Genomic DNA, 15,013 nt, shown 5'->3' on the forward strand with positions numbered 1-15,013 from the left:
ATGTAATGAAACTTCCTCCTCTTCTGAAATGCTTTCAGGGCCGAAATGTTGGGCATAGCATTAAACTGAGTGTAAGACTGCCATGCTGACATTACTGTTTGATCAGTTTGCATTGAATGTTTAATATGACAGTTTTGAACATCTGAATCTGAGAGAAGAGTTGTCTCCAAAAGTTATCTTTCACCATCAGAAACGAATTACCATGCAGTGAAACAATGCTGGCCTGGTTCAACTAACCCCATCAGTAAATTTACTCTGAAACATCTCTGGGAGCAAAAGGCAGAACAACACAAACAGCCTCTTTCATCAATCTTCAGAGGGTGACAATGAATCAACTTTATTACATGAGTGGCCAACAGTTGTTGTTTTTGTGTTTACATCCAGTAAAGCAGCTCTGAAGACAGTAAATGGTTGGTATAATAGGTTGAAATGCTACTTCTTCTTGCCACTTTTTGGAGCTTTTTCTAATCCTTGGATGTACTTGCGAGGGATTTGATAATGATCTGAAATTGAAATAAAAGATTTGACAAAATTAATTTATTTGTACAAATAAATCGATTGAGAAAATAATTTTAACCTGTAAGATATTAGTGTTATTAAGTTCCAAACCTTGCAACAAATGGCCGACTTGTTGAATCTGGTTGCCTTGGATCTGGACCAGGACTTTGTCCTTGGCCCCAGGAATAGGCTGTAAGACAGAGCTGGCCTGGACTCTGTGCTGCAAAGCAGTGGCCACGACTGAAGGATCCAAACCGTACACTTCCAGGTTCTTTATTAGAGTCACCTAACGGAAGCACATGGAAACAATTACAGTCAAGGTAGCCAGGCAGATATATCAACTGATGTTACATGTTACCGAAGACACACACACACACACAAATATTTGTATGTCAGTAAGTAACAAGAAACTGCGGTAGAAGGTATGTTTGAGGTGATTGAGAAACAGTCTCCATTACATAAAGTGCTTTCGGACCAAACAGTTCTGGGGGCTCCCTGAGAGGAACTACCCACTGGGGAGCCCTCCTGAGAACTACATACCTTCAAAGGTTTTTTTTTCTATTTGCATTCGCACTGCCAATAGGAACGCTGGTGACGTAAGCCGGCCGGCGGTTGGAAAAGGAACATCACTTCTGCACGAGCCACAACAACAACAAGAAGGAGGATGCTGTGATCGGAGCTTTATGTTTGTTGTGTGTCAAGGGTTTCATGATAATAATGGAGTTGGAAAGGAGACGCTTGGATTCAGACTATGCGGTTGTTTACATTGGTTTTGGTGGTTGCCGGTGATACATGTGTTCGACTAATCACAGTACACTTACGTCACTCAAGTTTCTTCTTATGCTGGGAGAGTATCTCCCCTGAAGTAGGAGCTAAACTAGGAATACCACTCGCGGTTGTATGTCTCCGCCAACCAGTCAAGTTGCAGTTTACATTCATGTCTGTCTACACTCATATAATATTTGTACTGAAGACTTTGAAGGAATTTAATAAAATCACCACAGTTTCAAGGTGGGCAACCAAGATTAGTGTCAACAATTCAGTATCTGACCAAATGTGAAATATGGTCATTATCTCCCCTTCCGTTCCTGAGTAATAGCATTGAATAATGGCCAGAAAAGTCTTTTTGCAGAACATTATGACATCACAGTGAAGTTAACCTTATACCTTTTGGATATAAAAAGTCATCACTTCATCATTTTAATCCTATTAGACATCTGTGTGAAATTTTGTCATAATTAGCATAATTAGCATGAATTCTTGAGTTATGGCCAAAACATGTTTTGTGAGGTCAATGACCTTGACCTTTGACCACCAACATCTGATTAGATCATCCTTGAGTCCAAGTGTACATTTGTGCCAAAACTGAAGAAATTTCTTCAAAGCGTTCCTGAGCTATCACGTTCATGAGAATAGGACGGATGGAGGGACAACCCAAAAACGTAACGCCTCCGGCCATGGCTATTGCTGGTGCAGAGACATAAAATGTCCCTCAAAACGGCCAGCCTGTTGTTCAGTCCACCACTTTGGTCAAGATTTAAAAAATAATCTCGACAGTTACTGGATTGCTTGCTATGAAATTTGTGTAGACATTAATGGTCCCTAAAGAATGAAGCCAAATGACTTTTCAGGTAGCACCACCAGCAGGTTGTCATTTGTGGTTAAGACTGAAATGTCTCAACAACTACTGGATGAATTGCCAGACAGACATTCGTGTCTTTTAAGGGTGAATTGTAACCACTTTGGTGATCCCTTCACTTTGGTAACATGCTAACGAAGATGGTTATGGAAAACATTCCTTCTAAACAGCATTTAAGCATTGCCATTGTGGGCATGTTAGCATGCTTAAGTTAGTGTTTAACTAAAAGCTCAGCTATTCCTGAGTACAGCCTCACAGAGCCACTAGCATGGCTGTAGACTCTTGTTAAACTCTAAAATGTCAGTATTGTTATAAAGAATTTTGAAGAAAACCACAATGATCAACAGCTGCAGCAAAATAATGTCATGGATTGTACCAGAAGTTATCACCTTCTTATTGGAGCCTCGAGAAGCCACAGTGATGTCTATGGGCTCAATGTGGCCCTTCTTTATTAACGGTGCTTGTCCAGGAAACACAACTTGATAGCACTCCTGCATTTTTCCCAACGTCCTGTGAAATGAGGAAATGTTTAAGACAAAAGTCAGATGATAGAGAGACAGAGACTGGTGCAGATACTGTTGAACTGTGTCTGCCTGCTATCTATCCATCTGTGTATCTAACACTGTGATGTAAACTAAAGCTGTATTTATACTTTTTTTTCATTTGCTTTCTCAGAGGGTGACAGTGTAGAGGGTTGCACTGGAATTAGCTTTTCTACCTAAATGAAAAATACAAATACAAATAGAGATGATCCCAAGCCATGAAATCCTTATTTACTCTCAGTAATGAGGAATGCACTGAAGAATGCTTTGATACATCACAAAATATTAATTTGTCTGGTGTTACAGAAAAGAATACTGAGCCTTTCTTCACCTTGCCATGTTGTCCTCACTATCAACAATTTCTATTGGCCAAACTCACCAATCAGAGTCCATTGACCATAATGTGTATTTGTATTTTTTGAGGAGGTGCATATCAGCTTCAGCAGTACCTCCCATGGAGCTACACAAAATCTGATTATAATTATAATAAACATGTTTTATCATATCTATAAGAAAGATAATAATTTTCATCTGAAAATTAGTTGATATATGGGTGTTGACCCTAAGACATCTTGGTCATGAACCTTCTGCAGGGTTGGGCTTAAGGACATGTTGCTATGACAACAGCTCCAGATACATTTTAAGCCATCTTTGAAGAAGGGGTGGAAAAACACAATGCAATAAAGGTCAGTGTTGAACTATTTTGCCCAGTTATTAGTACCATCAAATCCCACCAACGCTTTCCCATTAAAGCAGCACATGGATTGAGGCAAAAGGAACTAAAAACATTATGGATCATGGTCCTTGTTTCTTTGATGATTTAAGTTATTTTTCATAGCAACAGATAAAAACCAGATGCTCAAGCGTCAGACCTCAGAGCTGCAGAGATATTGTTGTTTACAGATCAGATTTGGATTACAGATGGCATTGGGATTATGGTGATTATTTTATCCTGCGTCCTACAATGATGATGCTGACTGCCTCCACCTGCCCACATTAGAGTAAACACAGTGTTTTTACATGCTGACTCGTGTTGGTATACATGAAAGGATGATGATGTTCAGTCAATCTAGAGCTGCAACGATTAGTCAATCAACAACTAATTTTATAATGAAATGATCATTAATAATTAATCATTTTAAAGAACTTTCAACTTCTCAAATGTTAAGTCAAATGTTAAGTCTTTTGGTCCAAGTCTGAGTAAAGTCTCAAGTCTCCATCTCTGAAGTGAGGATTTTATGCTTTTCTTTGGGGCTAACTAATGATTATTTTCATTATTGATTAATCTGTTGATTATTTTTCGGGATTGGTTGATTTGTTGTTTGGTCTATACAGTATTATCAGTATTAGGTGAACTGCAGTCTGGGTCCAGACCCAGACGCCGTCCTATCTGGACCCAGACCTATATCTGATAAATTATTGAGAATTCTTGAATTTTGACGGAGCGTTTCCATTTTAACTGGTGCTCTCAATTGACTTTGTATTGAGTGAAGGTGCCTCTTTGTCACTTCTGTCTGCTAGCAAACAACAGAAAAATGTCTAAAAGCTGCTGTGTGGTGGGATGTACAACCAACAGTGTGAAGAACCCAGAACTAAGTTTTTATAAGCTGCTGAACAAATGACACATATACCTGGACACGCTGTTAGTCACAGAGAACACGCAGGTTGAAAGTCAAAACAGAACAGTTGTTTAATTGAAAGGTATTTGTGCAGTATTTGTTGAAGCGCCACTACAAGACAAAGCATAAATCTTTTGAGCAAACATAACACTCAAATCCAAACTGAGAGCACAGAAAATAAAAAATCTAAGAGCCCAATATGATCAATCCACCAGAATCCTAACACATCTCAGATTTAAAATCCTGGCAGGACAAACAGCTCACTTCTCTCACTTGGTTGAGACTGGCAAGATATGAAATGGAGTTAACAAAAAGAGGAAAAAGGGAAACTCAAGCTACACTTTTTATTTCATTTTTCTAAAATTATGCACTTTAAGATGCACATTTTTTAAAAGCTCTCTATTATGTATTTTATTATTAAACACAGCCCCTATTTTACTTGTAATGAGAAAAGAACATTTATTTATTATTAGTTATTATTATTATATAATATATATTTATAGCCTGTCAGAATAGTAAGGATGGGTAGAGCATGACGCATCAAATGGCAACAGTTATGTTTAATATTGCACAAGGTCTCCTATAACATAAAATAAAATACATTTTTTTACCTGCTAAAGAGGTCATCCCACTTGAGAGACTCTATCTCCTGGTACTCTGATTTTTCCAGCAAGCAGTCACATAGAGTTGGGTTTATGGTCACATAACTGGTGGAGCGGAAAAAAAAAAAAAAAATAGTGAAATAGATGGATGGCACTAAACAGGACACACGCTGCCTTGTTAAGCTATGTCAGTGCCATGCTGCATTTTATTTAATTTCTTCCATCCCTCATTATCAATTTGTTACACATCGGAAGATGCACAAATTTTCATGACCTAAGAAGAAACATGAGATGCCTCTTCAGTTTCAGAGTCACATTTATTCATTTTAGCCAATTATAACAGCATCAAATGGCCAAGGGTCAGATCTGTATTTGTTCAGTGGCCATTAAGGTTGCCCTTTTACCACCGCTTATGAAAGGACTGGCATGGTGGTTACACTTAAACCCCAACTGAGCTCGATATTTTTTTACATTTTACACCTATGATGGAGGGTCTTCGTCTTTTTATTGTGAGATGAGAATAAATTCTTATATCTCCATGTATCATAACCTCTACCAAACACTGTTGGTGCAGGTAATAACAACAACGTGCTCTAATGCCTGTGGTTTGTGGTTTCAAAAAGTTAAGCATCTACTTACTTCTTATTATTTTTATCCACCAGTTCATTCTTCTTCACGTACTCTGTGACAATACCTCTCACTTCAGTAGGCTGCAGTATTGTCCCTTTCCTGTAGGTGCAAGAATGAACATGAAAATGTGAGAAATCTATTAAGATATGTTCAGCTTTAAAAAAGGCATATTTGGGAGACCTTTAATGTCTTTGTCATTCTGCTGAATTTAACGCCAATTAAAAAAAAATAAAGAAACAAAGCTGGCAATACCAGCCTATTTCCATTTGAACACAGCTATTTAAAGATCTCCTCCAAACATGGTTTAAGACATACAAAAATACTCTGCTTGGAATAATAATAATGTGCGTCTGATGTGGTTTTTCCACAAAATCAAGCTCAATAAGCTTGTAAAAAATTCTTGAAATAGCATCTCCTCCTTCCCCTTCATTGAAAAATCCAGAATCTATGAAGATGCAAATATTTTTCATTTCAAAAGTTTAACCGCTGGACACAAGATGTCTCTTACTTCACTGTAAAGTCCATTCTCATTGTCTGGAGACTTCAAGTTTCCACCTTTCACTTTGCAGCTGCATACCAGAGTGGCTTCCAAACTAGTTGTGATGTCACAAAGTCATACTTTTACGTATATGTCTTAAACTCAGATTTTCAATGAGCAAGGAGAAACTTTCCCTCTTCAGCAGTTAATGGAAAAACAGTCTTCTTGTGTTGACAAGCGTGTACAACAAAGCAATAGATATACTGACTGGAAAATGAACCATAACTGAAAAAATGGCCTCTGATGACCTCTATTCTGAGGGTGAGATTCATACATTATATTTTGACATGTTCAAGAGGGAAAAGTAAATCATAGAATTAATGACTGCTGTATTCCATTGGGCAGCTTCAGTTTCATGATCCTGGTATTATGAACGCTGCTTAACTGTCACAGCTTACTGACAGACTTGAAAAGAAAGGAGCCAGTGTTAATGTTATTAGTAACACCTGTGCTTTTCCTACTTCCTGACAGGTCAAAGTGTCTGCTTTGCATCATATTTTAAAAATGTCAGTGGTGTGACACTATAGCTGTTCATGATGACACAAAATGACGATGATTCATGAGGAATCTCAAGTAACTGCACCCTGTGGAGTAAACTGTTGTCCGCTTTATAGGGAGTAGGAAATGAATGATCAAGAGAGTTATTTTGGAAACAGCCAAGGATTAAAAAATGTATGACTTGTGTCACGGTAATATTATCTTACCCCCTTCACAGGGAGTTCAGAGGTCGAGGTCAGCAGCAGCGCAGCCCTCCTGTGTCATTCAAGTGAATATGAAACTTGTAAAGGCTTTCGGAAACACAAGCTTCAACTCTTCCTATACCCCCCTGGTGTCTGAACCATGCAAACATGTGGGTGCATCAAAAATCAGGTTTAAGAAACACACACACACACACATACCTCTTGTTTGAATCCACAAAAAGAGGCTCCAGCCGAGCTGACACAGAGTACAGAGTTGTGATCTCAGGAGGATGGTACGGCGTTTCCCCTTCTCCTGCATCCTGCACTGGAGCCGCTTCAATATCAGTCTCCTTGGGAGCAGCGAAGGAACGCAGTCTATAAAGTGTTGATGCAATAAAAAGTAAAAGGCTGGTCAGTCTGAATGTAGGTGGGCTGTGAGTTTGAAATCTCAACCAAGTTTCTTTATGTTGAGGCAAAGCTTGACTCACTCTCGATTATTCCAGTCCACCTCCACGATGCTCTCCACACCCTTGGTCAGTTCTTTCACTCGCACAAGGTTATGCTGCTGCTGCATGGCCTGTAGAAACTTGGACAACTGTTAGAAAAAAAAAATCTTTGAATAAATACTTACTGATTCCAAACTGACTCTTAATAATTATGTTTGTGTGTGTTAAATGTCACATTCTGGATTTTGATATACCTTTTTATAGCTGGATTTTTTGATATCAAGTTGTTTTCCACTTGGGCTGGAAAAAAAATATAAAAGATGTTTTCAGTGCTAAATTTAATCCCTCCTCAGTGCTTCTTAAAAGATGAACGGTACATTACCAGCAGGAGAACATGTGGTTGCGGAGAAATGTGCTGGTCAGCAGAGGGAGCTCTGACTTCTTCACCTTGCTCTTGAGAGCGTGGAAAAAACACTGCAACAGCAGGGCGTCCATTATCTCTGTGAAATCAGGGTATAACTTGGGTCACATCCTTTTTTCTCTGAACATGCTCCCATTTTGCCACATCAGAAAATCTCCAGTTGGATCAACAAAAAACACAACCACATGGTCACAAAAGTAACTCAGCGAGCTCAAAAGCCTGCTCTGCAACATCTTAGTTGTGAATGTCTCAGTTTGATTTGAATCTGGGATAACAGTACTTATGAGGCTGTAGCCGAGTCTTATTAAAAGCAGATTCAGCACAACTGTGGTGATAAGTACCTCAATGCCAGATCCACAACTTCAAACTCTTTTTATTGACATTTTAATACTTGCACTTCCCAACAACCCGTTTACAATTAGACAAATATGAGATGTGACTAAATCTGGTACCTTGTGGTGTTCTCAGGTCATCATCTTCATCTTCTTGTTCATTGCCCTTTTCACCCTTCTCTTCCTCCTGCTCAGTCAGGCTCAGCTCCTCAGTACCAGAACAGACTTGATCAATGACCGTTTCTCCGGGACTCTGCTCCTCCTCCACACACTCCTCAACCTCCTCATCAACCTCATACTCCTCTCCATTCACCCCTTGTCCTTCACTCTCGGCATACGGTAAAGTAGGAGGACATGATTTATCTCCAAAAGCCCTAAAAAAAGTATATAAAAACACATTTGAAATGTTTACTCAAATCATTTTGGTACCAGTTCTACATTTGAGGCAATGTATATTGTAATTTCTATTTAGAGGATTATTGAGCTTAATGAAAGCAAATAAATAATAAAAATGGTGGATTATTTTGATAAATAGTGTGAACTCAATATTAAAAGAATAATTTGACATTTTAGAGTACACTTTCTTGATGAGAGTCAGATGAGAAGATCAATCTCACTCTCTGTCCGGTAAATATACAGCTACAGTGAGCAGCTGGTTAGCTTAGCTTAGCATAAAGACTGGAAACAAGGGGAAATGGTTAGCCTGGCTCTGTCTGAAGGTAACAAATGCCTCCTAACACCTCTTGGCTCACTACTAAATGCTTTATAGCTCGCCTATTTCTTGGCCAGGTGCATTGACTGAAGTCTTGTCATAACCATGAGGTTGCCAGGCAACCAGCTGAAACCTGGTCAATGTGCCTGGTCAAGAAATAGTTTAAATATAATATTAATATTAATTATTAACATTAATTAGTGAGCCATTGAGGTGCTGGTAGGCAGATGATTGAATGGACAGATATGAAAAAAAAACAACCAAACCTTATTTGCTTTTTTGCACATATTTTTTGGTATTCCCAAAATGTCAAACTATTCCTTTAAATGCACAATATGTAATTTCAGCTGCTAGGGGTCTCTCAATCAAAACAATAACAAAAGACAGAGTGTGATGACATTGTGAAGTAGCGTGGTATCATGGGAGTTGTTGTCTTCAACAACCAGCTTCTTTGGGTTAGGATTACTCCAGTTTTCATCGTTCAGGATGTTTGTACCAGGAGCCAAATTATCTGCAGAGGTCTCATCCTCTCCAAAACAAACAGACTCAGTGATTAAAACAGGTAAAAACACTGAATAAAGCAGTTTCACATAAAAAAAATCAAAAAAAAAAATCAGTGTTTCTCTGACGCTGTTCAGTGAGCACAGGACATCAGGTAAGAGCTGCTAGCCAAACTGCTGCTAACGTTTGTGCAGCTTGTTTCTCTGATAACTTCAGATCCAGACATCCCATGACTAAAATCCTTCATCTGGTTTAAAAATATATTTAAAAATGACCAAGATCTAAAAAGTGTATTATAAAAATGTGGCTTAAAACTGAATTCATAGCAGTTTCTGGCAAACAACCACAACGTCGATGTATTATCTTGTATGCGTAAACTCTTTGGTAGATGCCATTGTAGCAGACAAACGATGCAGATGTATGCATCTTGCGCACATATACTCTTTGGCAGAGGGGGTATGACGCCATTGACAGGCGACCACATGAAATGGACCGTTACCTTGATTAAAATTACAGATTTCTCTGGTTTGAAAATTGGGGATAATGTAAGTACATAATGTAAGTACACAACTCAACAAAATAAAAAAAATAACATAGGTCTAGTCATTTTTAGACATTTTAATGCTGAATAGTTACATATTATATCTTAGCTTAGCTATAGCAAAAATATATTTTTTTTAAATGTAGGACGATGGAAGCCACTCACCAGAGATTATCCATGTATGTGTGGAGAACACACACTCCTCTCCCTTTCATGCCCAAACTATGCATTTCTGCACTGGACACTGCAGCAGTGCCAACTGCAACAGGAGCTCTGCAATCAACCAGGAGAACACTGTCACACTTACACATGAGAAGGACATATGAGAGGTCTTTCCAAATATTTTATCATGACTTACCTATTATTCACTAATGTAACAGCACAGCAGTCCCCCTGTCTCACATCTGGAAGACCACTTGAAGGCACCACCACACCTGGGAGCATGAGATCTTTGGAGAAGCACAGTTGTTTAATCTTCAGTCAATCAATCTAAGTACATCTTGATCTTAGAAAAAGAAGCATACCTGCCCCTCCAACCAACTTCTGAACCACAGGAGGCCATGTTCTGAATGTCGGCAGGGCAGAAGGGTAGCGCCAAAGCATATACACTGAAAAATATGACAATGAACAGATGAATAAGTCACTTAAAGGAGAGCTTTCAATACTTTCAACCATCCAAATGCAGTTTAATAGCTGTTTAATACCTGTAGGATAAAGTCGTTTCTCCAGTTCAAAGAACAGTGGATTTTTGTGAAGAACGTAAAGTGTTACAGCATCTCCCTTGTGTGCATAAATCTTCACAACATTTAATTCCTCTTTGTTGGGGACCAGGTCGGACAACTCATCAGCAGACAGTGCAGGAAAGGCTGCAGATATGTCAGCTTTGAGCTTTCTCCTAAAAGTAATAACAAAAACAAAAGTCTCATTTATTGGATAATATCATACATTTTCATTTAGTAATAACTACTGCTACAGACAGACGTTTTGAATGACTGAATATAATGAACTAATACTTTTCACTTGCATACATCTGTACCCTGCAGTAATGCCTTCTGTTGATTTTTACATACACATAAATTACATACACATAAATAACAATTAATAAATAATTAAGCCACACCTTCTGCACACTTCTCGTTTGGCTTAACACGCACAAATTTTTGACTGTAGATACTGTACTGTGTATTTCTTTATTCCAGTAAGATCCACTTGCCAAATAAATATCCTCAGAAACATATCTGTGCATTCAATCAACAACTACTGTTTAGTAATTATTTTGTCTCAGTGGACAGAAATTTGCCATTCATCTCGCCCACTCAGGGTGACATGTCAGCAGTAACTAATAACCAGAAGAGCTGACTTGTTTCTATTCATCACATTAGATTGCATAATGAGAGAGCCAGACTGAAACTGTCATTTTCAAATGGCAGACCAAGTATTTTAGATTTTAGATTACGCTGGGATAAATCTGACTGAATATTTGCTTTGTAGTGTTAGAAAACAAAAGTGTATCAGACATCTGTATTAGTAAAAATTCCAAGTTAATACAACAATAACAAACAAACAATGCCCTGGCTTAAACATATTACCAGTTTGTATGATTGATTCTTTTTTTAATTTTTGCTAAACAGATTACGGTTTAAGATTCAATCCTGATGTACAAAGAAAGATGGTCTGTTGATGTTTGGTACAAACCTAAATTAAGAACATATTGCCTGATGAAAAACAACCACAGCGTGGAGCCTTACGAGAAGCAGAATTTATCTAAAAGTCAAAGACCTCCGTGTGCACAGTTATGTTCAGAAACATTACCATCAGCTATAAAAACAGGCAGGTTTTACTGGTCTCCCTGAAGAGAAAAGACTGTTTGCTGTGTGATTTAAGTGAGACTGGAGTCCATTCTACATTTTATTGCTCATTATATAATCATTTAAGGGCTACACTATTAGTAAAATGCCCTTAATTTCTGATTCATTTTTCTGGATGAATGATTGTAAAAAAAAAAAAAAAACTTGTGCTGTGTTTCAAGAAGGGAACATTTTGTGTGGCTGATTTTAATTGTAGAGGTTGGTACAGAAGACAAAGTTATTTACAAAGTAATGTGAGAAGTTTTGTTCTCGTCTATGTTCGACAAACGTTTAACCAGTGCAGCTGTAATTTGGTGTCTTGTCCATGTGGGCTGGGCACTTGTATGTGCATTACTGAATAAATAAATAAATAAACAGCTGGTACTGAGCTGTATTTTTTGATAAATATTCATTAAGTCAACCGGACGTGTGTTTGCAATTAAAAATAACTAAGCTGCAACTGATATGCTGGGGTCTGGATCTGTTATACTACTATGGACAAACATGAGGCAGGTGGTATTTTCGTACAGCCCAGTGATGCGTTTAAGGTTTAGTTTATGTGGACAGAAATCAAACTGCAGCTATGAATAAATGGCGACAAACAGAAGTGTGGGTTGAGCTGTCAGCAGGCAGCAGCAGGACTGACTCACCTGTCTGATCCTTTGATTACGGTGTTGGATTTGACACGAAACGTTTTGGCAAACATCTTCTCAGAAAATAAAACAATGCTGCGACGAATTCAGCGTTTCCGCTGTTGAGATCATAGGTCTGTTTTCAATACATGAGCTCAGAAATCAGATATAGCCAATTATATTTCTTATTGAGGATTTACAGAACTCAGCCGATCCTCGTTGGTTATGATGGTCCGACAGATATTTACTTCCGATGGGAAACTTCTTCTTCTTCTTTATTGTTTATTGGAGGTTGGCAAACCAGCTTAGAGGTGCACCACCGCCGCCAACTGGACTGGAGTGTGGAACAAGAGATTATGCAGGAAAAAAATCCTCTAGATTCTTTTAGCTAAATCAGTTTCGTTTAAAAACTTAATAATGCCACCGTATATTTTGCCTGCTGTTTTCTCCAAAAGACCTGACAATGAAAAGTCATGGTGTTTTGCCTTCTTTAGTGACTGAAGAAGGTGATTTCTCTTGATGTTGTGTTTCCTACAATGAAGTAGTATATGTTCGACTGTTTCTGGTTGGCTAAAGTGTGTGCATTTTCCGGTTGGGTGCTTGTGCCTGTTTTATATAATGTATGGTTGAGACCTTTATGACCTATTCTCAGATGAGTGATGACATTTTCTTCCCTTCGTTTTCAGCCCACCATCCTCCCAGCACAAACATGTCTTTGTATATCATATACCAGCAGTTTCATTATCATCCCAATACTCCCGCCATATTGATTGTATGTCCTAATGAATGTCTTAGCTTCAGGTTTGCTTAATGGCATTTGTACAATTACATACTTAATTCTGAGTGTTTATGAAGTGGAAGGGATGGGATCCAAGAGGCAAGGGCTGGAAACCATGACTGGAAGATAGGAAAGATTAGCGGAGTCACTCAGGAGGGTGACCAGGCGGCAGGAAAGACGAGTGGAGTCGCTTGGGATGGTGCCCGTAAGGCAGGACAGATGGCCGATGTTGCTCCGGAGGGCAATCAGGGGGCAGGAAAGATGGGAGTCACCGCTCAGGAGGATGAACGGAAGGCAGGACAGACAGCCAGTGTCACTCTGGAGGGCAACCAGGAGGCAGGACAGACGGGCAGAGTCGCTAAGGAGGGCGTCCGGAAGGCAGGAGAGACAGCCTGTGTCTCTGAGGGCAAACGGAGGGTGATCAGGAGGCAGGAAAGATGGGAGTCACCGCTCAGGAGGGCAAACGGAAGGCAGGACAGACAGCCAGTTTCGCTCCAGAGGGCAACCAGGAGGCAAGACAGACAACCAGTGTCACTCTGGAGGACGACTAGACTGGCTGAGCTGCTCTGGAGACCTGCAACATTGGTGGGACTGCTCTGGAAGGTGACCAGACAGCAGGATAGATGGGTGGAGTCACTCTGGAGATAAAGCATACAGCTGAAGGGCCAAACCGGAGGCCGGCAACTGGAGTGCAGGACCAGACCAGAGAAGACAGACAGGTGAGCCAGTGGAGCCAGGGAAACAGGAGGCTGCTGAAGCACAGCCACAGGAGACTGCTGCAGCACTGGAACAGAGGACCCCTGCAGCTCACTACGAACAGGGGACTGCTGTAGCTCAGCAGGAACAGAGGATAGCTGCAACTCAGCAGGAACTGGGGACCCTGTAGCTCAGCAGGAACAGGGCATTGCTGCAGCTCAGGAACAAGGGACTGTGACAACTCTGGAACAGGAGACTGCTGCAGTACAGCAAGTGAGGACCACTGCAGCACAAGAAAAGGCTGAGCCTCAGTAGTGGCACTGGGCAGCAGAAACACTGTGGCACTGAGCTACAGACAGGCCCAGTGGTGTCGGGAACCATAGGGACCACATCTCCTTTTGGAGACTCCATATTAGTCTGTGAAAATGGCAAGGCAAGTCCCTTCAAAGGGTGACCACTGGACATCAGGGTGGCTCCTCAGCTGATCCATATTCAGCTTCTGAGGTTCAGGGAAGGCAGGATCAGGACAGGCAGATTATGGGCTAACCAGCTCAGGACAGACAGGAAGCTGGCTAGCCGGCTCAGAACAGGTAGGTTGCAGGGATATAAACCCAAACCTAATCGACTAGAGTGCAGACTGGTTGTGAGCTGTCCAGGGTGCAAGCTGAAAGCTAGCAGGCTGGAGTGCAAGCTGAGGTGCAGGCTGGGATGTGGGCTGAGGTGCAGGCCGCAGTGCAAGCTGTGATGCAGGCCGAAACACAAAGGAGGCTGGAGTGACAGGCTCAGGTGAAATAGGACGGCTTGGCTGCTGGGGGCGAACCAGTTTGGAGGCTGGATGGCTACTGTTTGGCTGCTCCAGGGAGACATTGGGAGACTCTGAGGAAAACCAGGTGGCTGAAATGTTGGGCCTGGGAGGAACAGCGTTAAAAGTGACTTTCCACCTGGAGCCAGGGCCATCTCAGAATCCACCTTCCAGAAAGCAATGAGGAGCCTAAAAATTCTGGCTCTGTATCAAGATGAATGTTTCTTGGTACACCAAAAGCCTCCCAGGTACTTGGGCTGACACCTGGATTCCACCAGGCATGACTGTGTCATGTTCTGGCTGCAATGTAGTTCTGTTCTTTCCTCCACACAGTGTCATACTCTACCAGGAACATTTCAGAAGTGGAGCACTTAATCCAGCAGTGCCAGAGAGGAGAGAGCCACCCCTCTGCCTGGAGAGGAAGCCAGGGACAGTGTTGTCATGACCAGTTGACTTCTGGCTTGGTGCCACCGGTTACAACGAAATGTTGATGTAGTGATGTAATATACGATTGAGAGTCTGCATAGGGTGTTTTATTTTGAAATCTCTATGCACCT

At 40.5% G+C, this 15,013-nt stretch overlaps 1 protein-coding gene across 1 annotated transcript; it reads right to left on the reverse strand.

The window, feature by feature from the left end:
* Nucleotides 1–312: 312 nt before the first annotated feature.
* On the reverse strand, nucleotides 313–12,446 carry eif2d (eukaryotic translation initiation factor 2D). The gene is made up of 15 exons (XM_044350342.1): nucleotides 12,199–12,446; nucleotides 10,406–10,596; nucleotides 10,226–10,309; nucleotides 10,060–10,150; nucleotides 9,867–9,974; nucleotides 8,068–8,321; nucleotides 7,577–7,694; nucleotides 7,449–7,494; nucleotides 7,237–7,343; nucleotides 6,968–7,123; nucleotides 5,540–5,629; nucleotides 4,910–5,005; nucleotides 2,527–2,647; nucleotides 610–784; nucleotides 313–503 (listed from the first exon to the last, which is right to left on the reverse strand). The coding sequence occupies exons 1-15, from the start codon at nucleotides 12,252–12,254 to the stop codon at nucleotides 433–435; spliced, it is 1,764 nt and encodes a 587-aa protein (XP_044206277.1). The 5' UTR covers nucleotides 12,255–12,446; the 3' UTR covers nucleotides 313–432.
* Nucleotides 12,447–15,013: the final 2,567 nt, after the last annotated feature.

The sequence above is a fragment of the Thunnus albacares genome, chromosome 5 (assembly GCF_914725855.1).
Source record: "Thunnus albacares chromosome 5, fThuAlb1.1, whole genome shotgun sequence".
Taxonomy (NCBI): domain Eukaryota; kingdom Metazoa; phylum Chordata; class Actinopteri; order Scombriformes; family Scombridae; genus Thunnus; species Thunnus albacares.

Coding starts and splice junctions, on each gene's coding strand:
- eif2d (XM_044350342.1), bottom strand. CDS start 12,254: ATGTTTGCCAAAACGTTTCGTGTCAAATCCAACACCGTAATCAAAGGA. Junction 10,310..10,405: donor GAAACGACTTTATCCTACAG/GTATTAAACAGC, acceptor CATATTTTTCAG/TGTATATGCTTTGGCGCTAC. Junction 785..2,526: donor CTCGAGGCTCCAATAAGAAG/GTGATAACTTCT, acceptor TGCTTCCGTTAG/GTGACTCTAATAAAGAACCT.